Source organism: Episyrphus balteatus, chromosome 3 (genome assembly GCF_945859705.1).
Source record: "Episyrphus balteatus chromosome 3, idEpiBalt1.1, whole genome shotgun sequence".
Lineage (NCBI taxonomy): Eukaryota > Metazoa > Arthropoda > Insecta > Diptera > Syrphidae > Episyrphus > Episyrphus balteatus.
Genome location: NC_079136.1, coordinates 72,891,555 through 72,917,874, shown reverse-complemented (window position 1 = coordinate 72,917,874; position 26,320 = coordinate 72,891,555). Strand labels below are relative to the sequence as shown.

The window sequence follows — 26,320 nt, the reverse complement described above, 5'->3', positions numbered from 1 at the left end:
ATATAGATTTTGTGCAAAAAAACGACATCGAGATTTTTGGAATCCGTGTTAAAGTTTGGCAGCACTGAACATTAACTTTGACAACTGTCTGTCAAAAAGTTTGCTTTTGCTTTTTTATTTAAAAAATTAAAATTTATAATAAAACAAAGCTCTAAACAAAATGAGAGAAAAAAAAAAACAAACAAAAAAAATTGTAGAATTGTTCCTGTTTTACCTATGCTTACTTATGATGCCCAAGGAGATGACGAACAGAGATCGCTGCCACACATCGACAATGGTTTCCATTCCAAACTACCACCAGAAATTCTACCACATGGTTTGCCCACTATGAAGGAAGTTGCATCAGCCATAACACCACTTGAACACAAAAAAGAACCTGAAGAGAAAAATAAAGTAAGTGAATTTTTTCTCTCCTCTCTTTACATTAATTTAACATTTGTGCTTTCAGTTAAGGAACTATCGGAAGAACAAAAACAGATGATCATCTTGTCGGGGGACTTTCAAAGGTTTGTTTTACCCGCTGGACGTGTCATCGAAAGGGCTCTATCTGAGAATGTCGACATCTACACCGAATACATTGGAGGTGGTGATAGGAGTCAAACGATGAGAGGACACATGCTAGGTTCTCATTGAATCGAGATTTCCACGAAGACCGATGGTCTAAGAATCGATGCGTCACTTCAATGGATTGGTCAACACATTTTCCTGAACTGGTTGTTGTTTCATATCACAATAATGAGGTTTGCATTTGTATTTTTTTTCTACGATTCTATCTAAAACCCACTAACTTTTTTAAGGAGAGTCACAATGAACCAGATGGTGTTGTAATGGTCTGGAACACAAAATATAAAAAACAAACACCCGAAGATGTATTCCATTGTCAAAGTGCCGTTATGTCAACATGCTTTGCTAAATTCAATCAAAACCTTATACTCGGTGGAACGTATTCCGGTCATATTGTATTATGGAATAATCGAGTGGAAAAGCGCACACCCATCCAGAGGACCAGAGGACACCTCTAAGTGCAACTGCACATACGCATCCAGTGTATTGTTTGCAAATGGTTGGCACACAGAATGCAGACAATGTGTTATCGATCTCATCCGATGGCAAGCTTTGCTCATGGAGTTTGGATATGTTGTCAATGCCGCAAGATACACTGGAATTGCAGCCACGGCAATCGAACCCAATTGCTATCAGTTGCATGTCCTTTCCATCGAATGAGATTAACAATCTGGTTATGGGTAGTGAAGATGGCAATGTTTATTATGGTAAAAGTTTGTTGTGATTTTCCATTTGCTTATAAATAAATTGTTGTTTCTACTCAAGCTTATCGACATGGAATACGTTCGGGTGTGTCTGAAGTCTGTGAGAAACATTTGGGTCCAGTGACGGGAATATCAACTCATCCAAATCAATCTACAACAGATTTTGGTGATTTGTTTCTTACATCGTCCATTGATTGGACAATTAAGTTATGGAGTCTTAAGGTGAAATTTAATATCTACTATAACGACCAATATGTATTACATTTTTTGTATTTACTTGTAGGACACTAAACCATTATATTCATTTGAAGAAAATTCAAATTATGTTATGGTCTTCAATTCATCCCGCCTTGTTGGCTTCTGTCGACGGCAGTGGTCGCCTTGATTTATGGAATACCGAAGTGCCCTCGGCATCGGTGATTGTTTTTTTTTTTTTTGTGTATGTATGATAATGAAAATTAGTAAAAGAGTATTTACTGAGTAGGTACCTACTTATGAAAAAAAAAAAAAAAACATGAAACAAAAATGTTAAATGTTAAATAAATATATAGGTAAATTTTGTCAAAAGCTGAGTAATTCTTTCTTTGAGTATGTTATTTATTTCTAAAAACTAATACAAAGTTATGTGTTGAATTTTTTATGGAAACATTTTGTAAGTCTGATGTAAAAGTGCAGTTCCGAGATTATGCAGTGAGGCGCGCACAAATTTGTTCATTTAATTTTCATATCGGATTGGAAACTTGTCAGATAAATCTTAATGAGAAAAAGCAAAACGGATTACGTTTTAATTTTGCAATTTGCAATTTAATAATAAAATAACTTATTTCTAAGATACATTTAAAATTTTGATGGCACAAAGGGGGTCTAACGTTTAATAATAATGACAAAGTTATAAAATATAAACAAATATAATACATGGATAAACTTAGTTTAAAAAGTCTGCTGTACTCGAGTTGTTCAGACCCGGATGTCCAGTTGTAGGGTTGGTTAAGTTGGGTTGGGAATCCATGTGTTTTGCCTTAATTCCTCCCTCTGCATAACTGTTTAGGAGGGGAAAGCAATTGCGAAGAAGATTCATGCAGATTTTCTCGGGATCTCGATGGGGGCTTTAGACCCATTTGTAGAAGACATGTCCTACAGAAACAAAACGACATCAATGCAGGCAGAGTACATAAGGAATATATTGAACCAAAAAAGGAGAATCAATAAAAATATTACCTGCAACCAATTGGGGAGCTAAATGATGCTCTGAAACAATTACCACTTTCAACATGCCATTTGTTTCCACACTTCACTTATCATGCACATGTCGTCCAAGTTTGAACGCAGTGAAGCGATCTCTTATAAAATGGTTTTTCATCAACGGGAGCTGAAGGATTTTTGGGTGTTGAATGAGCTGCATAATGCAATGTTAGGATTGTCTTGCTTGTTGCTGTCTGCTGTTTGGGATGAAAAGTGTTTCCTGGGGGAATATTTTTCGGGAGGTATGTTTGTATTTGCTTTTCTTCGCAGCGCACATACATGACGTGTATCATTTTAAAAATGTAAGAGACTGTTTCTGTGGTGGGCATTCTAATGAGGCAATTTATTAACAACAAGAGCTTTGTTATCATTTATTCATGTTGATCGTCTAAGAATAGACGTTTTCGCAAACGAGCGGGCTTTTCAAGAGAATTTTACATTACATTTTGGCTGTGAGGGTTGAAGGTACCGACACGATTAAGACCCAAGCGGACAGTACACAGAATTCTTCTTTTGTGAAATAATTCCTAGAAAAAAAGTTAAATACGCTAGCTCATTGTAAGAATAAATTGATTTACTTTCCATCTCCTTTTCAGGTTTTTCTCTTTAATTTTGGGAAAGATATCGCACTCTTGCAAACACGTGAATCCTACAATTATTAAATTTAAAAAAAAAACCAAAGTTTATCGTACAATTTTCATCTTTTTCCAAAAAATATGCTTATACTTACATTGATTTGTGTTGTTTGTTATTCCTAATTGAATTCAATTTTAAATATTAAATTTTTTTTGTCATATATCTGTCAACTGCAGCTGTCGTTTATTGGAATCTGACATTTAATAAGTGTAATGTACCTTGGCAGTACTGTTTTCTATCGAGAGAAAGTAAAATCTGGATAATTATCTGGATTTTTCAAAAATCTATACAGATAAAGTTTTTGTTGTAATTAACACGTAAATTGTTTTCATTTCAAAAATCTCGATGTCGTTTTTTTGCACAAAATCTATATAGATAAACAAAAAAACACACCTATTGTAGTTATGGCTTTAGTTTGGCCAAACGACTTTATCGTTTTACAAAATAACTCTTTGTCGTGACTATCGTTTACTTCAGTATCATTGACTTGCCGCTCGTTTCGTATTACGTAATAGACCTCCAGCTAAATATAAAGACTACAATTTTTTTACACTTTTGCACTTTTACTATACCCTAACCCTATTGCAAAAATAAAATACAATGGTGCAAAATTTGTCTGCACAGTTGTAGTAGTACAAAAATAAAATTTAGCAATTTTACACCTTTTCGTTGCACCGGATCGTGAATACCCCTAATGTTTTGATTTTTTTTTCGACACGAAACCAATAACTGTCCTATAGAGGAAGTAAAAAATTGCAGTTTAAAAGACGACTTCTACACGAAGACGTACACGCACAAGATGCACATAAGAACAAGGGAGAGAGAAAGATCGATTTCTCCTTTCCTCTTATGTGCATCTCGTGCGTCTTCATGTAGAAGCAGACAAAGTAGTCAAATCATAAAGTCAAGTGTGAACGGTTCCCAAGTATACTAGTCAAATATAACTGAATGCATTCATTTTCTTATCACGAAAGTAAAAACACAAAACAAACCGTCAAATTGATAAGAAAAAAAAAATAGCAACTAAATTTTGCATAGAAAAAATTCTGAAAAAAACACTTGACAAAAAAAAAATACTTGAAATAAAAACAAATGAGTACATGAACAAAAAAAAAAACACCTTTGAACTTGGACTTTACAAAGAAAAGCTATACACAAAATAAATCTAAAAATTCTAATTTTAAACAAAATTAAATTTTAAAAGTATTCGACTAGCCGACGACCGACGACGTCACTTAACTTAATAAAGTTATACATACCTACTTACATTTTCTTTCCAACTAATCTATACATACAATTTATAGGTATTAATATACGATAAGGTAAAACAAAAACTACGAAACAAACCTTTGTTGCGAATACAAAAACAACACACAAAAAAAAAGCTTAATCACACTTTACACTTTTGTTAAACTGTTTTTAAATATAATATATAAAAACATTTTATAAACCAAATCTAATTGGGAGACGGGAGACGACGACGACGAACACTTTTTCCCACCGCGCATTCAGTTAGTGTTTTCGTGTCGATTTGGACGGTTCGCTGCACAATTATAAATAATTTTTTATTTGAGAGCTTTATTTAATAATTTATTAAAAACCAACAACAATATGGCAGAGAAAATTTCCGTTTGCATTGTGGGCTCTGGAAACTGGTAAGACACACATTTTCCATTCCAAAATCTGTATTAAATTTACAGAAAAAATGATAACTTGCAATATGCGAATGTCGTCGTCCCCTCTAATCTCGCCATTATATAACACACATGGTTCGCTTCTTTGCAGGGGTTCAGCAATTGCTAAAATTGTTGGAGCTAATGCAGCTAAATTGCCACAATACGATGAAAGAGTTACAATGTTTGTTTATGAGGAAATGATCGATGGCAAAAAATTGACCGAAATCATAAACACTACTCATGAAAATGTTAAATATCTACCTGGACATAAATTGCCACCAAATGTCGTAAGTCTAATTTGTCATTAAATAATAATATTGAATAAGTTTTATTAATATAAACGTGGGAAGCAAAGATGCATTTCTTTCTATATTATTATGCAAAGAAGCTAAGTTGTTGTTGTTGTTTGTGTTTGTGAAGATGCACATCTTTGAAGGGAAAATGAATGGCATTGGCCATCTCATGGTCATTAGAGCATTTTTATTTTATTTTTTTTTTTCTTACGTAAAGGTTATCTAATTCAAGAATAAGTAAAAAAAAGAATCTTTGTTTCTTATATTTGTTTTAATTACATATAAAAAAAAGATACACATTGGTGTATAGCTTCTGTAAGCTGACAGGAAAGTGCAAGGTCAATTGACGATAACAGTGAACTAGGTACATATTGATGATGAGGGGGAAAAAGTTGTGAATAAGGATTCACAATAAAAAAAAAACTTTTCCTTTTGTTTCTATTCTTGTCACTTTTATCAGTAAAAGTAAATGAAATAAAAGCTCTTTTTTATTTTATTTGTACTTTCATATGCAAACTGATAATAAGTTTTTTTTATTGAATTTGTTCTTTGGCCCTTAGTAAAAAAAGATAAGATAAAATTTTGCAATAATTATTTTTCCTCTCAAATGAATTGTTTTTTGTGGCAACTTTTTTTTATTGATTATTTCAGTATTTTTTTGTATGGAAATTGTTTTTTGTTAACAGTGCCAGTTGACATTGACATTGATTTAATTCATATGAACTCCATTTACTGTGCCTCCCCCCTCCCCCTCCATGAAAAAGTGAACAAATTCTGAGAGATGAATATAATACGTACATTAGTAGTTAATATGTATGATTTTTTGGCAACATATTTTTTTCAGGTTAAATAACAATTTCCTTGCAAAAAACATTGCTAACAAATATTTTTTGAAATTATTTTTTTTTTGTTGCTGAAATTACAATTTTTTTTTCTCTCATTTTGGCGATGCTCCAAGTAGACAACAATCATCTCTATACTCTATACAGCGTTATCATACTTAATACTCGTGTTTGTCTACTTGGCCATGAGTTTATTAAGTTTTGTCAATTTTGGTTATCTCTCTTTATTTACTATAAAAAATTGTGTAAATATTTGAAGAATGAAGTATTATTAGGAATTTAAAAATGTTTTGATTAATAAACACAATTAAGATAATAATTCTCTACTATTCATAAATGTTTACACTTTTTTTGAAGTTGGTTATAATGGTTTGAGATGCAACATGTGTAGGTAAATAGATAGTCGATAATTGTATTAACATGTTTGTTAAAAAATGTAGTGTGACAGTAATAATGAGATTAAGTACCTTAACTTTATTGTTAAATCACAACTTTAAAACATAGGTATACAGTAAAAAAAAAAAAAAAAAAAACATCTTAATAATAGGAATTGTGTCTCTAATTTGGTTAACTGACTTCCCGCAAAGAATTTTCATAATTTTTGATTTATTTGAAAGATACAGAAAGTTTACGTAGGTACCTATTAGGATTTTATTTTATTTTTAAGAAATTGCAAAAAATATAGCATTTAAAATTCCGGTTTTTCTCTGATAGAGAATCTTCATAGACTTAACACTTCAAGTTTTTTTGTTGTATGATTAAAAGAAAAGAATAAGAAGAGGTTATTAATTTCATTTTTTTTTTTTATTAAAATAAGAGGAAGTTACGGTAAGATTTTATCTTTTAAAGTACTTATGTAGTACTATAAACTGTTTAGCTAAATTTATTGTACTAATTTATTGTACTAAAGCTAAGAAATTAAAAAAGTAAGAGTATTCTTTGTAGACCGAGAAGTGGAGAAAGATAGTGGATTTGAAATTATTTGGGTTACCAATTAGTTTGATAGAGAGTGGGAGAGATTTCCAAATTTTGACAGCATATATAATAAAATGGGACTAGTTCAAAAAATTGTGGGGAAATTGTACGATATTGATGCTTCTAGCGGATCGATTAGATGATAGCCTGTTTCTTTACTATGATGGGGACATACAATTTAGTAATTATTTATTTATTTAAGAAGAAAAATTTTCTTGTATTAATGTACATCTGCTTAGTACTTCCAAATAAATTTCTGGACAACCTAGACACGTGATCATGTCTGCGTAACCCATGGACTTAAACTGCATCATTTTTAATTTGCGCTTAGAGAGAGAATTATGATCACCTGATCACTATACACGATTGCAGTATAAGATATTATTGGTACAATTAGCGTTATCAGTTTGCGCTGTTGAGGAACATACAAAAAAAATTGTTTCAAGAATTGATCCCTGTGGGATTTCTTGCACAACAAGTGAGTTCTCACCAAAAGAAACAACACTTTGCATTCTGTCGGACAGATAATTAGTTTAATCACTTTTAAGCTGGGTCACCAAATTCATTTTTTTCAATTTCCACTTGAATACATAAATTCTGATTCACTTTATCAAATACCTTTCAGAAAAAGTAGATTGACATGACCCTTTTTATATTCAACTGTTATGTCTTCAAGAAGTTTTACAATATAGCAGTGGAACAACTATAATTTATTTTGAAGCCAGATTACATATAAAAGATTATTTTTAATGAACAAATAATCGGCATTATCACGAATTCCATTCCTATAGAAAATTCGCAACCATTTGACCATTCTTATGCAGTTTTAAATAATGCATACATTTTCCATTGATGCAATGGTACCATTTCATTTGTGCTCTTTCTTGTAAAAAAAAAAACACTCTTTAACTAAATAAATACATAATATAGTATTCCAATACGCAATTGACTTGACGGCGTATTTTTTTAAATTTGAGGTGTTTGAAACTCTTGTATCTACATTTCCGGTTTGTATCAATCAAATTTTAATTGTTTACTTGGCAAGTCTTCAAATAATTCTAAAAATCGGTAATTAAAGGGAAAATTGCCAAGAAAATAATACAAAATTGATTGATAAAAATTTAAGACAAATCCTTTGAACTTGGTACACTTTTATTACACAGTGCTTTAATGCCAGCCTAATTTCAACATAAGATAACTAAGCTCTTTTTTGAATCTAGTTGTGTTTTTTTTTTGTGATAATAATTTTCTGAAGTTCTACAACGCTGTTGCATGTTATCAGATATAAATGCAGTAATGCAGTGTGATGTGTACTGGCTGTAAATATTCATATGTATATTGTTGAGAAGATTGTTTCTTACACAAATGTTTATTTTTGTAACTCAAAAATTACACTGGAAATCGAAAAGACCCCAGAAATTAATGTTTTTTTTTTTTTGTTGATTTTGTTAAGTAGAACAGTCGTTGACCTGCGTAAGCCATAGAAATTTTTGTATTCTAAAGCCAAGCAAAACTTTATTTATCTCTAACGAAAACGATATAAACAGTCTTCTATGAAGTCCGAAGTTTTGATTGAAGATTGTTATAATCTGAATCCAACTGCAAATTATCTATGAGAAGATAACAACAAAAAATATCAAATTCTCTTTACTCGAATACCTACAACTGTACAGAATCACAATGCAAATTACCATCTCTCCCATCACAGGAAGTTATAAATGATCAAAAGTTGAAAAACTTTTTTGTTCAGGAAGAATATTAATATAAAATAACACATGACCTGATTGTTGTTTTGCACATCTGGCTGTATGATATAACATCTCGTTACTAAACCTTTTTTGTCGAAGTCATTTGAAATAAAACAAGGTTAACTCCATCCAAGTATACGATACAAAAAAAAAACTTAAATGTTACAAAAAAACGATGTACCTACTCAAATTAAAAAGAAATATAAAATATATATGACGCTCGCAAAAAAGACAACAAATAAAAACACTAACTCATTCATAATTAAGGCTATTGAACTATTAGACATAAATTGTTGCAAATACTTATTGAAAAGGCTAATTATTATTTAGTTTTACGAACGCAAGTAGTAAAACGTATAATAAAACAAAAATAACTTACCAGCAAACGTCACCATAAAAATTCAATTTATCTGTATTTTTTTTGTCATAATGAAAATATATTTATGTATGTGCAAATTTCTCTCTTCCAGGTAGCCGTTCCTGATATTGTTGAAGCAGCTAAGGTTGCCGATATTCTTATCTTCGTTGTACCACATCAATTTATTCGTAATTTCTGTGCCAGTCTCTTGGGCAAAATTAAGCCAACTGCCGTTGCCATTTCACTCATTAAAGGTTTCGACAAAGCCGAAGGTGGCGGTATTGATTTAATTTCTCATATTATTACCCGACATCTCAAAGTAAGTTTCTATAGAGGCATTTAAATATTATATTTTTTTTTAATCCATTTTTTAAATTAAAGATTCCATGCTCTGTTTTGATGGGAGCCAATTTGGCCAATGAAGTAGCTGAAGAAAACTTCTGTGAAACCACTATTGGCTGCAAGGACATCAAATACGGCAAAATTCTCCGAGATATTTTCCAAGCCGATCATTTTAGGGTTGTTGTTGTTGATGATGTTGACGCTGTTGAAGTTTGCGGAGCACTTAAGGTTTGGAAAATTGATTTTTTACCCAAACAATTTATTTATAATTTTGGCTCGTAGAACATTGTTGCTTGTGGTGCAGGTTTCGTCGATGGATTAGGTCTTGGTGATAACACAAAAGCCGCTGTCATTCGCTTGGGATTAATGGAAATGATTCGATTCGTTGATATTTTCTATCCTGGCAGCAAATTGGCCACCTTCTTTGAAAGTTGTGGTGTAGCTGATTTAATTACTACTTGCTATGGTATACTCTTATATTTCTTCCTATTGAAATGAACTGTGACACATATTTTTGTCTTCTTGGAAACTTAGGAGGACGTAACCGTAAAGTATCAGAGGCTTTTGTAAAGACTGGCAAATCAATCAAAGAACTTGAAGTAGAGATGTTAAATGGACAGAAGTTGCAAGGACCATTTACTGCTGAAGAAGTCAACTACATGTTAAAAGCAAAGAAAATGGAAGAGAAGTATGTTTAAATAATTTCTTTTTAACAGATTTTCCAAAACTAAATAATTTTTTCTTTTTTGCAGATTCCCCCTATTTACTGCTATCCATAGAATTTGCATAGGTGAACTTAAGGCAACACAACTTATCGATTGCATACGTTCCCATCCCGAACACATGTAAGTATGATGCCTAGTAGATCCAGATTAATTTTTGTAGTCCACTCAAATATTTATTGGAATATTCCTTGCCGCCTTTTTTTGTTATAAGTTTCTATACTATTTCAAACAATTTATGTATAATGTATGTATGTATGTTGAAACTGTATGAATATTTCTTTATAATTCAATCTTTTGCATGATTTTACTTTTTATGTAAAGTCTTTTTTTCAAACTTATGTATTACTTTTTACGTAATGTACTGTTTTTATTTGTTATTTTGTTATTTTTTTTCCTCAAAATGCAACTATATCTCAACTAGTTAAAAAAAATGGTAACTATTAGAACAAAAATGTACAATTTTATTAATAATAATAAAACAAAAAACAAACCAAACAAAATCCTTCATGTTATTGAAAGTAATGAAAATATGTTTTTTTTTGCATCTGCTTCATTTTTGTTTCTTTTTTCGTTTGTAAATATGTTATTTCATTTTTGTATTCTTCCTGTTTCAATGCATTGTCTTATACTTTTTCTGTTTCTATTCTTATTTATGCCAACAAATGTTTTTTTTTTTAAAGAAAATTGGTAAAATATAGCGAAAGGTAACAGATTTTGAAAAAACTATACCCCCCAGTTTCAAAGTGAAGTTTAAACTAATCTTGTGGTTCAAAATTCAGTTTAACAATTAATTGAACTGAGTTCAATTTCTAGTGTAAATTAAACGACTGTAGGTATTTTCCGTTTAAACCTTTGGACACACTTCTAGTCTATTTACTAGCCCGCAATATTTTTTTTTATCAGAAAAAAGTATTTATTAAAAAACAAAAGCTTTTGTCTATTCATTTTTTATATTTTTCTTTTACTTCCTAATCAGAATCAAAGAATTTGTATACTTTCAAAAAAAAAAAATAATAACTCCACGTATTGTCAACAACACTTAATATTTCTTTTTGTTTCACCTCGGAAAGAGAAGAGAAAGATAGTTGAAAAACCATATAAAAATTAAATAAGGAAATATAACTAGTTAAACGAAGTTCAACTGATATGAAATTCCTATTTCACTGTGAAACCGGACCAATTAAACCAAACATTTGAACTCAGTTTAAGGTTCAGCTGAATTCCTGTTTAAAACTTTAGTGGGAAAGTGGGGGTGATTATAATCAAAAATATAGGTACATGTGTGCATAGGGGGTAAAGCTACATTAATTATGATACCTAGCAGAATTCTAGCTCATTTGATGAAATTTATAGTTTCTTCATCGCGTTTTTCTATTTCTTTTACAAATCGTATGGGAACGGTTTCAGTTTTACTCTTCAATTTATTATTTAAACTTTATAATCATACTGAAATGGTATATATACATATAAGTAAAGTTGACTGAACTTTTATGTCAAATTCCTTGCCGCCGGGGTACGGTAAGAATAAATTCTCTATCTCTTTCATTTGGAGCAACTCTCTTCTTTAGAGGAAGTTCATCAAAAAGTCCTCTTTAGGTATATAGGACGTATACTTGAAATCTATTATGACCTGGTTTTGTTTAATTAAAGTGTAAAATTTGCAGTTTTATAGGTGAATACAAACAAATTTAAACATAACCAACTTTTTTTTATTAAAAAGAATTTAATGATTCTTATTTCAAATAACAAATATTTAAAAAAATGTTTGTCTAGCAGACGTGAATTGGGCTCACATTCACTACAAGGTGATGTAATTTTTGTATTTGAATCTTTCTAAATTGTATACTATTCAAAAAAGTTTTAACAGAATATCCAAGAAATTGTATTTAACATAAATTTCAAAGTATATATTTGAACTAGACCAATCAAGCTTCAGAAGCTAATACACTACATACTACGCTACCTCACAACAAATAATATACAAATAAATATTTAACCAAGTAACCTACCTCACATTTTTTTGGCTTGCCTATTTGCCATCTTCATTTCTCATTTGAAAAAATTACTTATTAATAGATATAACATATCATGAGTTAATGTATCACATTGTTCGATCGTGATTAATTTTCATATCGTAGGTAGAAGTGATCATGTATTAATCACGATCCAACAATGTGATACATTTTAACTCATGATATATAAAGATATGATGAGTTTCCCTGTGATGATTGGCCTTGCCGCCAATCTTTTAGTTTAAGAACTTTCTTGGTAAGATTATTTCAAGCGACACGTTACAAGTACGTAGTTTAGAAATATATTTACTTAGAAAGGTTGCACTTATTTCCTTAATGAAAAAAAAAAACACAATTACCTTTCATAAATCGATCGTTTTTGTTTTCAGTTGAAGAACTTGGCGCTTAGTATTTGTTTTCTTAGTTTGTATTTCCTTAGTGCAAACCCTTAAGTAAAGAAAACTAATTAAAAGAATGATAAACTTTATTTATAGTATTAAAATGCTTGATAGGCACGTTATCATATTTTATCAATTAAGTAAACATTCATTCTGAATTACGACATAAGTGGTCCTAAGTTTTATTTATTGTTTTATAGTTCAGATATCATTTTATTAGAGTAATTTTAATATTGGATTCATTAAAATTATCTATATTGTTTCTAAAAATCGTTAAAAAAAATTTGTTTATCTAGCCATTAGATCGAAACGTGAAAAGGTGATATTCAAATTACAGCATAAATTATTTCGGATTTATAGAAATAGTTAGTGCACTATGTTATTATTTTTTTTGTTTTTTTTTTTAGATGCGATATCACACCTTTAAAAACAATTGCGTCTAATGCTTTGCAACGAGAAAAGCTTTTAATCATTTTCTAGTGAGAAGCGATTCTTTAGTTTTTCAGGAAAACACGTTTTGATTTTATTGTATCATTAGCAAACTCCTACCCACTCCCACAAACCAGCCATTTCTCTGAATAATAAAGAGAAACCTACAGTGCTGCTAAAAACATTCCGGATTTTTTTTTCACTTTCATCCATTTAAATTTTATTAAGCAAAACTATAAAAAAATATTCTTTAAATATTTCTTTTAAGTCGTTTATATTTCAGTTAAACAATGTCAACACAAAATAATGTAGTTAAAAGTTCGTCTGTGGAAAACTAAACGGTTTTTTTTAATGTTAATGTTTAAAGCAATTTGTCCAGAAATTTTTGTTTAAGAATAAGCTTCCAGTAATTTCTCAAAACTGCACTCATTGAGTAGATTTTTTCCACTCCACCCGTGACAAAAAGATGGCTCCCAAGTTTTCTAAAGGGTTCAAGTCGGATGATTGTGACGGCTATTCTAAACTATTTTTGTGCGAGATTTTAAGAACTTTTTGGCATCATAACCAACTTAAATGCATGTCTTTCTTAATGTTTAACTGAAATAAAAACGACATAGAAAAAATATTAAAAGAATAATTTTGTCCAGTTTTGTGCAATAAAATTTCAATATTGACGAAAATGGCAACAAAATCCGTTATGTTTTTAACAGCACTGTAACTAAAGAATCAGACTCAGCTCAAAGCAAGAGTTTTTCTTTCTTTTCTGGTGAACTTTTTTTAAGGTATGTACATAATCTTAATCGCAATTTTCTAACAAATTGTGGACTTTCGAATAAGTTAAGTATACCCATTCTGATATATGCGTTTAAAAAGCTGGTCTTATTTGTTTTAAAATGCTTAACGCTTAAAAAATATAAGATTATCACATTAAAATTTCTAACTTGGATAAGAGTGCCTCTAAAATTACACCTGACCTATTAAACACTCAAGAATTTTAATGAATTTGATTAACTCCAGTTCAAACTATTTATTACACATCAAAGATTTTGCCGACCTAATAAAAAAATAATCTCAATGACAATTGCACATTTAATAAACAAGAAAATGTAGTTATACAGTATTGTTAGAACTAACTTTAAGATTCTTTATATGCATAACAATTTTTAGCGTAATTACTTTTGCTTAATAATTTTAATTATTTGTTGTCTATTTAATTTTACTTCTCATTTTTATTATGTTTGATCTTAATTTCTTTAATTTTTCAGATATCATCCTATCCAAACTCTTCCTCTGTAACCATATTCCTACCGTCATATATCATCCCTTCCATTCTTTAAATATAAATATCATTTCTTTCTTTCTTATTTGTTATGTAGTGAAATGAAAAAAAAAATCTTAATTTTGTAGGGATCGTTTAAACCCCGCCAAGCTTTAAAAGCAGCTCTTAAACAATATTCATTGAAGCAATAACAACCAGAAGACACGTTTGGAATGTTCAATCAATCAATTAAAAAAAAAACTGCTTAAGAATTTGTGTGCATCTATCTGTGTGCATTCCATATCATTATTTTGTAAATAATGATGTTTCTGTTATAGACTGCCTATTGAAATTTATAAAATTTAATTGTATATAATTTTTTTTTATTATTATAATAATTAATAAAATTTAATATTCATACATTTTTTAAACTAACATGTTGTGTTTTTTCAATCAATCAAATCAATCGAAAAACCATTTCAAATTTTCATTATTCTATAATTTTGTGTGTTTCATGCAAAACTTCTGCTACCTTTCGTTAGGGATTGAGGTATTCAGTTGTTTTTTTTTTAATCCACATACAAAAATTTATACTTGTGTTATTCATTCCTTTTTTCAAAATTTAGACAACTATTAACTTCCAATTGGCCTTAAATCATATAAAACTGAATTTGGAAAACAAAACAAAAATACAAAAAATAAATACATTTATACATTTATGTGACCCCAATTATATGATAAAGCGGATAAACTCAGACGAAATAGGTATGATATTGGTTTTGAATCAAAATTGATTGCCTTGTTTATTTTTTTTTTAAATATGTTTATGTTTTGCTATATAAAATGCACAAAACGACATTGTTAGATTTTTTTTCTCAGTAAATTTATTCACATGCTCATGATATTTAATTTTATTTCGTTTTCCAACAGGCAACAATTGTAATAACAACGTTTTGATTTACAACTTTCAAAAATAGTGTACAGTGAAAAATAAATAAAAAAAAAAAAAAAGATACATAATATTTTCATTAACTTGAGAGTATATAAATATGTAGCAAAATGCGGTGACACAATGATATAAATCTATAGAATCTTACATATCTACGTCTTCGCAGAAAAATGTATAGTGAATCCACCCAACACAAAAAAAAAATAAATAAATGTATTTGTAAATTTTTATTTAAAATGATATTACTCCAACAACAATTTATTGCCAATCATTATATCTTATTTACACTGGAACTGTGATGTATGTTCTTAATTAAAAAAATCCAAATGAATATTTTACCTTCTACCAAGAGTTGTTAATCCCACCACAAAAAAAATTAAAAAAAACAATTGTTAGAATTATTTTATTAGTAAGTAGTAAATTATGTTTTGTTTTTATTTAAACGGAGAACAAAAATTATGAATATACATTTTATAGAAATGCATGTGTGTTTAAGTGTACATAAAATAGTTACAAAAAAGTTCTATATTTAGAACAAATTTCATTGTTCAAAAAGAAGATGTTGATTATTACAAAACAAAGTACAATTTAAAGTGCACATTATGCTTTTGAGAAGAAGTGGGAGTGTTATTGTTGAATAAATAAAATTACACACACTAAATTATTTCTTTTTATTTTCAAGGATTTTGGAGAAATAAGATTTGATTCAAATTCTTTAAGGTTTGTTAGTTTATTCTTATTACAGGTTTAGTTTTATTTTTTAGCGGATTTTTTTGCTGCTCGAAAGCATTTTCATGACAAGTAAGATTTTTTTATTTACGATGAAAGACACCAATTGGCTTTTCTTAAGTATTTATTACGTACGTTTTAAATATTACCTGGATTTATGTATATATATATTAAAACTATATTTTTATTTGTGATACATGTATGTTCAAACAGTAAGTGGTGCCAAAAACTATAGCAAATCTCAAATCTCACAATATTATGGGCTTGACAGTAGCCCATGTAAATAAAGGATTGAGGCATTTACCTTTCGGACTTCATACCGTACAAAGTCAGTCCGATCATTTTAAATTAAATTACGATTCATAAGAAAATAGAACCCCCTTCCATTTTCCTGCAAACTCCAGTCTTCAACGTCGGATGTGAGCGTGGAAAAAACTATAAGAACTAAACTTTGCAAAGAATACTTTAAATTGAACAACTACTCTTTGTACACAATCGCAATTCCACGAATCCGCGTTTTTACAAAAGATAATCGTTGTACGCAATAGAGGCCCCTGATTTGAATCATCAGAAAATTACAAAAATAAATAATTGTACAACTCGATTTTTTTTAAACCCTATTCTTAAATGATTTTGTATCGATTAGTGCGGAATGTGTGATTGATATTACACCAATTATCAATTGTAATCATTTTCCTGATCTGTTTTCTTGATCGCTTTAACCGATCCCTAAACAGCTTTTGTAATACAATGGGCCTTACCAATAATCAAATTTCACAATACCAATATACAATTTAATAGTCACGTTAAAGGCTAGTCTTCGATTAAATTTTATAGTTGACTTTCTCAACCATAAAATTTAACCCAGCGTTAGCCTTTAACCTGACTATTAACTTGTTTCATTGGTTTGATGAAATATATATAATTCAGTTAAATATTAAAGTGAAGGTTTAATTTTGATTATTAGTATTTGATACTTCTGTTGTTAGCAGTACCGATTTCCGCGAAAAATTTTATATGGAAGCGCTTATGTAGCCGTAATATTAAATTGCGTTTTCTATTTGCTTTTGAGATTTTTGTGTAAAAAACTCAGATTTTCCACTACAAATAGAATATGAAATCTAGTTTTGTAATTGTGCACGAAATCTGTGCGTATAAAAAAATAAAACAACAACAAATGTTCAGACAAATGTCAAACAGATCATGAAATCCGAGATTTTTCCACTTTTTCTTGTCTTCACACCCCTTTCAGCTGTCAGATTCACAAATCTGATTCTGAATCTCGTCAATAGAAAACGACATAAAATTTCTAAAACCACATTTTTGGGTCGATTAATTTTTAAGAAATTTTGTTGTTATCTCGTCGGCGTAAAGCAAAATTGTTCTAAGTCCTTAAGAAATCCTATCAAATCAATGGACAGGTTGCATAAACCTAAATTTTCTACATTGATCAACCGTTTTTTTCTCTAATCTTGCATTTACATATGTGGTCTTAAAAAAAGCAATAAAAAAAGAACACGTATACACCAGAGTGCATGGGGACAACGTGCAAATAAAGTGAATTACCTACAACGTTGACCTCTTGCACTCAATAATTGAAAAAAATGTGTATCTTCTTCTAGTCAGCGTTAATAAAACAAATGTTCATACTATGGGCCTTATTTCGCAGATCGCAGAGTAATAAAAAAAAAATTTGAAAAATTGTACCTATCCTACCTACCTACCAGTTTCGGCCCTACAAGTTTTTTTACAGACCGTAGTGTTAAAAGAGATATAAGTGGTAAAAACTTTTATATTTATATTTATATTTCAATAGAAATTTAATTTTTCTTTTAAATTTATTTGTTTGTTTTAGAACATAATTTTAGAATTTATGTAATTAAATAATATTATTTGCATGAATTTACCATTGTGTATGATCCAAAAGTTTATGTTTTAAGATGACCACAAAATACCTCTGTCAAGAATGTTCAAATGAAGAAACACTTGTGAAAAGCTTGTAGATTCCATCAATGAGATCTCCCACTGTTCTAGATTTTGATGTTTTAAATATATTTCCTTGATATTTTGTTTAACGCTCAAGAGTAATAGGCACAATTCTTGTACACATTTCCATATTATTTCCAGCTCTTGGTTTCGTGAGTCCAGTTTAACATCATTGTTGTCTTGTGAACAAATCGGATTATGTTTTATTTGTATTTTCGTTCTTAAGTTACAAGCTATGATCTGGTTAGTAAGTTTAAATATTTGATTTCTTAGTTCATCTTGAAGAACCTTTAAAATAAACAAAAAACAACGAAACTTATTTACTGTGATCATGTTGAAGGTAATCTATAATTCAAATGTCGACAAAATAATTAATATTAATTAAGCCCTGGGGTCGAATTACGGCATACGTTCGTTATCGTATGGTTGCTATGTGTCCCTATCTTTTTCTACTAAATAAATAGAGACACAAATAGTAAAAACGTTAACGAGTGATCGTAATCGTATGCTGTAATTCGACCCCTGATTTTTCAATCGTCAGTTAGACTATCAGAGGAATAAATGTCAATACTAAAAAAACTTTTATTTCTAGGAATAAGCTCTATCTGAGGTTCATCTAACTATTGAAAAATTGGCCCTTAAGTAAATAAAAAAAAATTAAATAAAATACCTCATTCAGTTCTTCTGTTGATATCGGGTTTTGGTCAAACAATTTTTCGCCAGGCGAACCATTCAATGATAACCTCTCAACGGGGCAATTTTTCACATGGTCCACAATTAAATCACGCATCATACTTAAACTTTTTTTCAATTTGCTTTCTCTCTCACCAAATGGATTCAGACTTTGAATTACAGCATCAATATGTTCTTCTTTGTAGAAATAAGCCCACCTTTGTCTGTCTGAATTATTAACATCATGAACAAGACAGTTCGTTGAGCTACCAGTGCACATCATTAGTTCATACTGAGATGGTAGCTTAGTATTTGTTTCATCTTCAGTGATTTTAAATTCTTCTTCAATTTTTTGGGTATCATTCAGGGTTTGATTATTCAAATTTTTATATTCAAGATTGTTATTGTTCTGAGATTTACTGGAATGTTTTGTTTGATTTCTTCGAACCTTGTTGTACAATTTAGTCAAATATCTTTCATTTAAATTTTTTTGCTTTGGATGATCAACAAAACTGGGAACATTTGTCGGAGGATTTTGCAAACATTCATTAAGAGTGTCTAATGGATGCTCCACAAATATTCCTGGTATTGATCTCAGCACATAATATCTTCTATAAGCGCGATCCATTCCCAGAAAAGGCTTGAATCCAAATATGTTGTTGCTCAATTTTCTAGTCTTGTTAATCTCTTTGGAATCTACTCTTGTTTGTATTGTTTTATTAAGGTGCTTTTTCAATAAGCGATTTGCTTCAATTTCTATTTTCAGCTGTGTTATTCGATTCATTTGTTTATCGATCATGTTGATCGCTGGAGAATAACTAAGTATTTGAGCAGTTAATGTATTAATAATTTGACAGATATGCGGCGTGGGCAATTGAAATATACTTAAACTTTTAAGTGAATCAAGAATATGTGGCTGCTCTATACAAAACAACAATCCAGGATCTTCTTTAGATGAATATCCACTGCGATACATTTGACGAAACATTTCAGTTGCATCTTTAACCGGAGCTCCCGAAGACAATAAATGCAAGCGCAATACTTCGCTTAAAGTAAACGTATTTAGTGGTAAATCATAAAGTTTCATGGAAAAATGTGAGCTAATGTAAAAATGAGTTTTATATGCTTCGTTCATAGCTTTTAATGGTTTTATTTCAAATTTATTTTCATCAATGCTTGTGTACCAAACTGGATATTCAGATTCTTCCTCTTTTTGGAAATTAAAAATTGTTTGCAATAGATTTATTAATATTTCACTTAACGGTCCATCAATCTCGATAGTAGTTAATACTCGTGTAAGTTCTGATAAATCAATACTTTTCTTGTGGCAAAGTATTTTAGAAAATGTATGTAAAAACTCATTTAACATTATTGCATCACCAAAGTATTCAATAGGTATATTAGTACTGACTTGTTCATATTTTGGAAGTAATTTTTGATCAAAGCGTTCAAGATCATCTGTTTGTTTGCATAGAATCATACTTTTTTCTTTAACAAATTTGTCTCTTTCATAATTATAGAAACTTGGTATCTTTCCAATGAATACTTTATCAAATGATAAATTTTTATCAGTCACGTACTTCTTGTATGATTCTGGCTCCGGTAATAAAATATTATCAACGTTTATTACATTTTGTTCAATAAACTCTTTTAAAAATGTAAAAGTTAATGCATTTCTATAACGTTTGATTTGTTCAAATTCAACCGTTAACTCTATGCAACTATTAACATTTTCATTTTTTACTGTATATTCAACCTGATCAGGTTTATACTCGTAAGAAATATTATCAGATGAGGATAATATTATTGATTTTGCTTTAACATTAGTGATTATAAATGCTGTTTTTTTATAAGATTCCTTAAGAACTTTTACACGTTCGTTAACGAAAAACCTGTTTCGTATAAACTCATAACATAGACTACGTACATTTTTTAAAGATGATTGTTTAACTGTTTTAATGAAAATCAAAACAACGGAGCAAAGATTTTCATTCAATGTATGTTTACTTTTTAAAGCAAGTTGTTCACTCTTTAGTGCTTCTTCATAGGTAAGATTTTCGCAACCTGTTACCCGGCATTTCCAAATGGTAGAACTATTAGCCAGAACTTGAAAAGCATATTGTCTAAAAAGTAAAGACAAAATAAGATAGTTAATAAAAATTTTAGCTTAACAAAAAACTGTGTTTGTTTTAGGAAATATTTTTCAAAGTAAAAATAAATCTCAGATTATTTGGAAAATTCTTTGGTATTCCAAGACTAACGGCCAATTTAATATTTTATTTCAAATCTAGTTTCATATCAAAACTACTTCAATTAACATGTAAAGTTGCAATTTTTGACCAATTTGATAGCAAACTTTCGAAACACATGAATGTAGAGCTTATTCTCATTATGTTCAGCCAAAAACACGAATGTGATACATCCATAATTCTGGCTTCATATGCAGGGAATATGAAAAAAGTTGTTAAGTCAGTAAAGTTTGAATGCAATTGAAGAGGGGTTTATTTTGCAATTGAAGAGGGGTTTATTTTGAGTTTGCGTAATATTTGGTCTTGTGGGTTGATTCGGGTCTTGAAGTTCCACCATATTGAAAAACGCTTAAGTCTCAATTAGGGATGTTGCGAATATTCGCACACGCATCCGCAAATGCGGGACTTCCGCATGAATTGGGGCATTCGCATTCGCCTCCGCAATAATCAATGCGGATTTTCATGCGGATGCAAAGTTGCGACAAGAAAGAAGTTGGGAGGAGCCGGTGAATGGCGCGTACCAATGGCAGTCACACCGAGTAATGGTCTGTGACTGATACTATTCGGCAAAACACAGAAAAAATGCAAAAAGTCTTAATTTTTAATTTGGAATTCGAAGTGACCTAATTTGCGAACTATCAAATTTGGCCTGTAGTGAAAACAAGTTATTAATGGAGATCTTTCTTTTCGGACAAAAAAAAAGTGGAGAAAAACCCTCTTCATAAAGAAGACTAGACAATTTATATCCACTCTACAATGCAGTGTTCTTAGGGAACAATTATTTAATAGCGTGGGCTTAATTTACCGACTTGATGCACAGAAGCTGGCGGTATTACTTTTTACTAAGTCGAATGCACCTATTTTCAATTTCTCTTATTAAATACAAATAATAAAAATGTTATTAAAATGATATTGGCTCATAATGCAAAAAGACTCAACTTAAGCTCTATCTCACTTTTCAAGGGAAAAGAGATTAAGCTCTTTTTTTTACATACGACCCATTGAGTCGTTTGTTTAGTCGTTCTCGAGATAATTAAGACCTACGCGTTTTTTCAAAATGTTGGACAAGACCAAATAATACCTATGCAAATTGAGACCTAAACTCAGAATAAACCCCTCTTTAATGCTGCTATTTTTTTTTTTTTTTCAGATTCCCTGCATTCGACTCCTCATTGGCTAAACTAAAAGGTATAGGTAATGGTGGTACAAAATATCGACCCCTTCCTGCAAAATAATCGTAATTGCCATATTAAATTTTGAATTATGGACATTGTATTTTTCCAATACTAAGCGCCATGTCCCTTACGATAGTTCAGCGGGAAGGGCTGGATATGTTGGCTGATTTTCATTTACAGATGTTTTGGTTAATCTAGTTTGTTGAAAATGCGTTCCATTGATAATCGCTAGTAAAATACTAGTAGTACTTTGCAACCTCCCAAAGGAACAGGGCTAACATGTTATGATTTATGAATGTGTCTAGGTGTCTACCTACCTTACTAAGTTTTTGTTTTTACATAATTTGCAATTAAAATATTTATTTCATAATCGCTACATAGGTACTTACTCATAATTCCGAAAAATCCGTTTGGTTGTGCCACAATAAAATACTTTTTCATTCTCATCTCTAAATTTTTGTCGTTTTCCTAGCCGTAGCAACTGTTTGAACTCCTCGTGGTTGCAGAGCGGCATTTTTGTATAAGAAAAAGCTTAAATTTTTTCAATGCTTTGATGCTTCTTATACAAATACAATATGTACTTTAAAAAATATATTTTTTCGGTAAATTTCTTCAAAAATATAACTTTAACGTAAACAATCGGATAAACTGTAAACGGTGCACTTTTTGTTTTTGTATTTGTTGTGTTAGCATGCGAGAGAGAGGAAAAGGAGAGCCGTTTTTGAATGAATGAAAAAGTATTGAAACAGTGATGAAAATTAAAATAAATTCTGAGTGGTGCTTCAATAGTACTTAGTACTATGAAATTTCTTCGAAGTAATAAGCCTAGTACGCAGATCGCGCTAAAATTTATCTTTCATACAAATTTCCTCCAAAGATAAATTTTAGCGAGGATATTTAGCCAGGTAGTACGCAGTTCACGCGCTAAATTCGAATTCTCATCTACTACTTTTGCAAAAAGTCTCCACTCAAATTAGCTGGCGAAAAAATGCTCAGCGCATTTTTTCACAGATAAAGCCCAGTACGCAGATCGCGCTAAACTAAATTTTATCTCGACAATATTTATCTCTACACGCGTTCGCTAAAAGCCAAGATAAATTTAAATTTAAAATAACGGCTGAATCACAGTTTCATTTACTTATACCTGCTTACATTCAATATTACATACATATTTTTTTTTACCTGCAGAATACCTTTTTTACCCTCTCATTTTGTTTTGTTCCTCTTCTTTTATATATTCCAAGGTTTTTTTTGCCTCTTATTCCTTGCAGCAACAACAACGACCACAAAAATGTCAAAATTTATCTGTGAAAAAATGCGCTGAGCATTATTTCGCGAGCTAAATTGAGTGGAGACTTTTTGCAAAAGTAGTAGATGACAATTCGAATTTAGCGCGTGAACTGCGTACTACCTGGCTAAAAATCCTCGCTAAAATTTATCTTTGGAGGAAATTTGTATGAAAGATAAATTTTAGCGTGATCTGCGTACTAGGCTTAAATGTTGACATTTTTGTGGTTGTTGTTGTTGCTGCAAGGAATAAGAGGCAAAAAAAACCTTGGAATATATAAAAGAAGAGGAATAAAACAAAATGAGAGCGTAAAAAAGGTATTCTGCAGGTAAAAAAAATAGGGGTATTCACGATCTGGTGCAACAGGCCTAGTAAAAATGTAAAATTTTATTTTTTTACAATAGATCGTGAACGCCCCTTTTCTTATCTATAGTAAATATTGAAGCATGAATGAAATCCATGATGTTTTTTTTTTTAACAGGGTTGTTCCTCCACTGTTGCTTCTTCTTTTTTTCCATTTTTTATAATTTGATTCTTTGTTTTGTTCGGGTTAACTAATTTTCACAAATTATTTTACATCAAAAGAAACTAAATTACGGGACATGAGTACCGACAAGCTGACAACCATACTAAACAGAATAAAAAAGACAAATTGTTTATCATGGGCGACGCGACGGTGAGCTGCCATCTGTCAAAAATAATTTTACTCTATTGTATTTTTATTTTGCAATAAGTCTAGGGTATAGCAAAAGTGCAAGACTGTTGTAAAATTTTAATCCGTATATTTTGTTGTTGTAGTGTTGTAAAATTTTACACTTTTGCACTTTTGCAATGATAAAAGACCAGTTGCATCGGATCGTGAATACCCCTAATATGTAATGTAATATTGAATGTAAGCTGGTATAACCCTGCAAACCAAACCTCAGTAGTTTAGGGGAAATTACAACCACCAACAAAGTCTTTACTTTGTAGATGTATGTGTTTCCTTATTTACCAAAACCTCTCCCCTCAAAATATTGTAGTTTTGTTTCTCCTGAAAAAAATAAACTCATTGGTAAATGGGAGGAAAAGAGTGCGATGTATGCAATGCTCAAGGTTTTCTCTCTTTTGTAATGGCGGCTCGCCATTTTCCTGCATTTCTAGTGAAACCTTGATAGCCACAGCAACATTAGCTGAGCAAAAAAAAAAAATTTCTGTGCTCCAAAATAAAACAATTTAATTTGAAAAAATAAATATCGTCTTAATCAGTGTTATTTGTGAAAATTATTTTCAATACACAATGTGTAGTAGCACAAATTCTTCGGCACGCCATAAAAATTCCACCACCATTTCTTTCCATCATCAAAATGCACAACCTTAGCCTTGTGCATTTAGAAAAATTAAAATAGAAAAAATGATACAAAACCACCACCAATGGATTTGGAAAATATAGGTATGCTTATTTTAAAATTAATAAATTATATAATTGTTGATTTTTCTGTCTTCTAGTGGAGATCAATTCCAGACATCAATGACTGAGTTTACAGTTCGAAATTTTCCTCCACGCCATCCAGAACGAGTGAAACGAATCTAATGTTTAGTATAGACTACAATACTTGAGTGTGATCCACATTTCACAGACTTGTAGTGTAAGTTAAAGAGATTCCCTTCTGCTCTTTGTGAAGCTGATGGTACTATTTTTTTTTCTCAGGTCTGCACCCTCCGACCACTTGTTGATGTGTTCGCTCTAATCCTAGACAAAACCAACATTCAACAATTCTATGTCGAGTATAAAAATGACGTCAGAGACTCCTTGCTCGCCACAGTATTGCATGCAGTCCGTTCGAGTGGCAATCAAGATGTGCAAGTTCGTATTACAAATACATTGCTAGGAAAGCATTTTGTTCCCCTCAACAGTTGTGTGCATGAAGCGACTCTCCTTCGTTTAGTGAAAAAGAATTTCCAAAATTCCTGACGTAGATGTAAGATTTAAGAGAAATTCAACGCCAACATTCCTCATAGAAGTCTGAAGTAAAGTGTCTCACAAGACGTTCATGTTTTGATATATAATTCGACTGAATAAATCTAAATCTCTAACCAAAGTTTTAACTTCAGAGTTTATTTGTAATTTCATGTGTAGTTTCAAAAGGTTTAGATTTACTAGGAACAAACTACTTCTCTTACGTACATATTTCACCACTTAATTACGTACTTCTAGATTCAAGGAGCCATATGGAGTTTCAGTAGTTTTTCTGTAGCTAAAAAAGTACTGGAAAATGTACATCAGAAGCACTTCCAGATGTGCTTCGCTGATGTAGTTTTGAAGTACACTTGTCTGTACTTTTATAGGAGGGGAAATTCATTTCATCTTGCATGCAAGAAAGAGATAGATGCTTCACGTATTCTTATATACAGAAAGTATATAACTGAGTTTTTTCCCGAGCTCCTATCTTTTTTCAGTGGAAAAGAAGTACTTCTTTGACGTACATATTTCGTCGGTTTTTTCTGTAGTTCTACGTTTGCTGGGCAGTTTCAAAAGGTTTAGATTTACTAGGAACAAACTACTTCTCTTACGTACATATTTCACCACTTAATTACGTACTTCTAGATTCAAGGAGCCATATGGAGTTTCAGTAGTTTTTCTGTAGCTAAAAAAGTACTGGAAAATGTACATCAGAAGCACTTCCAGATGTGCTTCGCTGATGTAGTTTTGAAGTACACTTGTCTGTACTTTTATAGGAGGGGAAATTCATTTCATCTTGCATGCAAGAAAGAGATAGATGCTTCACGTATTCTTATATACAGAAAGTATATAACTGAGTTTTTTCCCGAGCTCCTATCTTTTTTCAGTGGAAAAGAAGTACTTCTTTGACGTACATATTTCGTCGGTTTTTTCTGTAGTTCTACGTTTGCTGGGAAGTAAATGAAACTGTGATTCAGCCGTTATTTTTAAATTTAAATTTATCTTGGCTTTTAGCAAACACGTGTAGAGATAAAAATTGTCGAGATAAAATTTAGTTTAGCGCGATCTGAGTACTGGGCTATAAGTATTAGAAATCGATAACACAAATCTCAGAAAGACATGCGATGC

At 30.7% G+C, this 26,320-nt stretch overlaps 2 protein-coding genes, 2 long non-coding RNA genes and 1 pseudogene across 6 annotated transcripts; 3 read left to right on the top strand and 2 right to left on the bottom strand.

Annotated features, from left to right (window-relative positions):
* On the top strand, positions 1-1,732 carry LOC129915729 (cytoplasmic dynein 1 intermediate chain-like; annotated as a pseudogene).
* Positions 1,733-1,844: 112 nt separating this feature from the next.
* LOC129915745 (uncharacterized) lies at positions 1,845-3,507 on the bottom strand. Its single transcript, XR_008772363.1, has 4 exons — positions 3,241-3,507; positions 3,089-3,159; positions 2,487-3,037; positions 1,845-2,402 (listed from the first exon to the last, which is right to left on the bottom strand). It is a non-coding gene; the product is annotated as an uncharacterized LOC129915745 (long non-coding RNA).
* A 1,086-nt stretch (positions 3,508-4,593) lies between these two features.
* LOC129915731 (glycerol-3-phosphate dehydrogenase [NAD(+)], cytoplasmic) lies at positions 4,594-15,812 on the top strand. Of its 3 annotated transcripts, XR_008772360.1 has the most exons (9): positions 4,594-4,801; positions 4,932-5,109; positions 9,151-9,357; positions 9,420-9,608; positions 9,663-9,846; positions 9,915-10,068; positions 10,133-10,225; positions 14,352-14,752; positions 14,829-15,157. XR_008772360.1 is itself a non-coding variant. In XM_055995392.1 (8 exons), the coding sequence occupies exons 1-8, from the start codon at positions 4,758-4,760 to the stop codon at positions 14,377-14,379; spliced, it is 1,077 nt and encodes a 358-aa protein (XP_055851367.1). In that variant the 5' UTR covers positions 4,594-4,757; the 3' UTR covers positions 14,380-15,157. The 3 variants fall into 3 exon arrangements, 2 of the variants coding, with proteins under 2 accessions (XP_055851367.1, XP_055851368.1); XM_055995392.1 differs by having other exon boundaries at positions 14,352-15,157; XM_055995393.1 differs by lacking the exon at positions 14,352-14,752 and having other exon boundaries at positions 4,595-4,801; positions 15,133-15,812.
* Positions 15,813-17,705: 1,893 nt separating this feature from the next.
* On the bottom strand, positions 17,706-22,701 carry LOC129915725 (bromodomain adjacent to zinc finger domain protein 1A-like). The gene is made up of 3 exons (XM_055995385.1): positions 22,352-22,701; positions 18,537-20,661; positions 17,706-18,154 (listed from the first exon to the last, which is right to left on the bottom strand). The coding sequence occupies exons 1-3, from the start codon at positions 22,474-22,476 to the stop codon at positions 17,816-17,818; spliced, it is 2,589 nt and encodes an 862-aa protein (XP_055851360.1). The 5' UTR covers positions 22,477-22,701; the 3' UTR covers positions 17,706-17,815.
* A 1,469-nt stretch (positions 22,702-24,170) lies between these two features.
* LOC129915746 (uncharacterized) lies at positions 24,171-25,331 on the top strand. The gene is made up of 3 exons (XR_008772364.1): positions 24,171-24,682; positions 24,739-24,878; positions 24,941-25,331. It is a non-coding gene; the product is annotated as an uncharacterized LOC129915746 (long non-coding RNA).
* Positions 25,332-26,320: the final 989 nt, after the last annotated feature.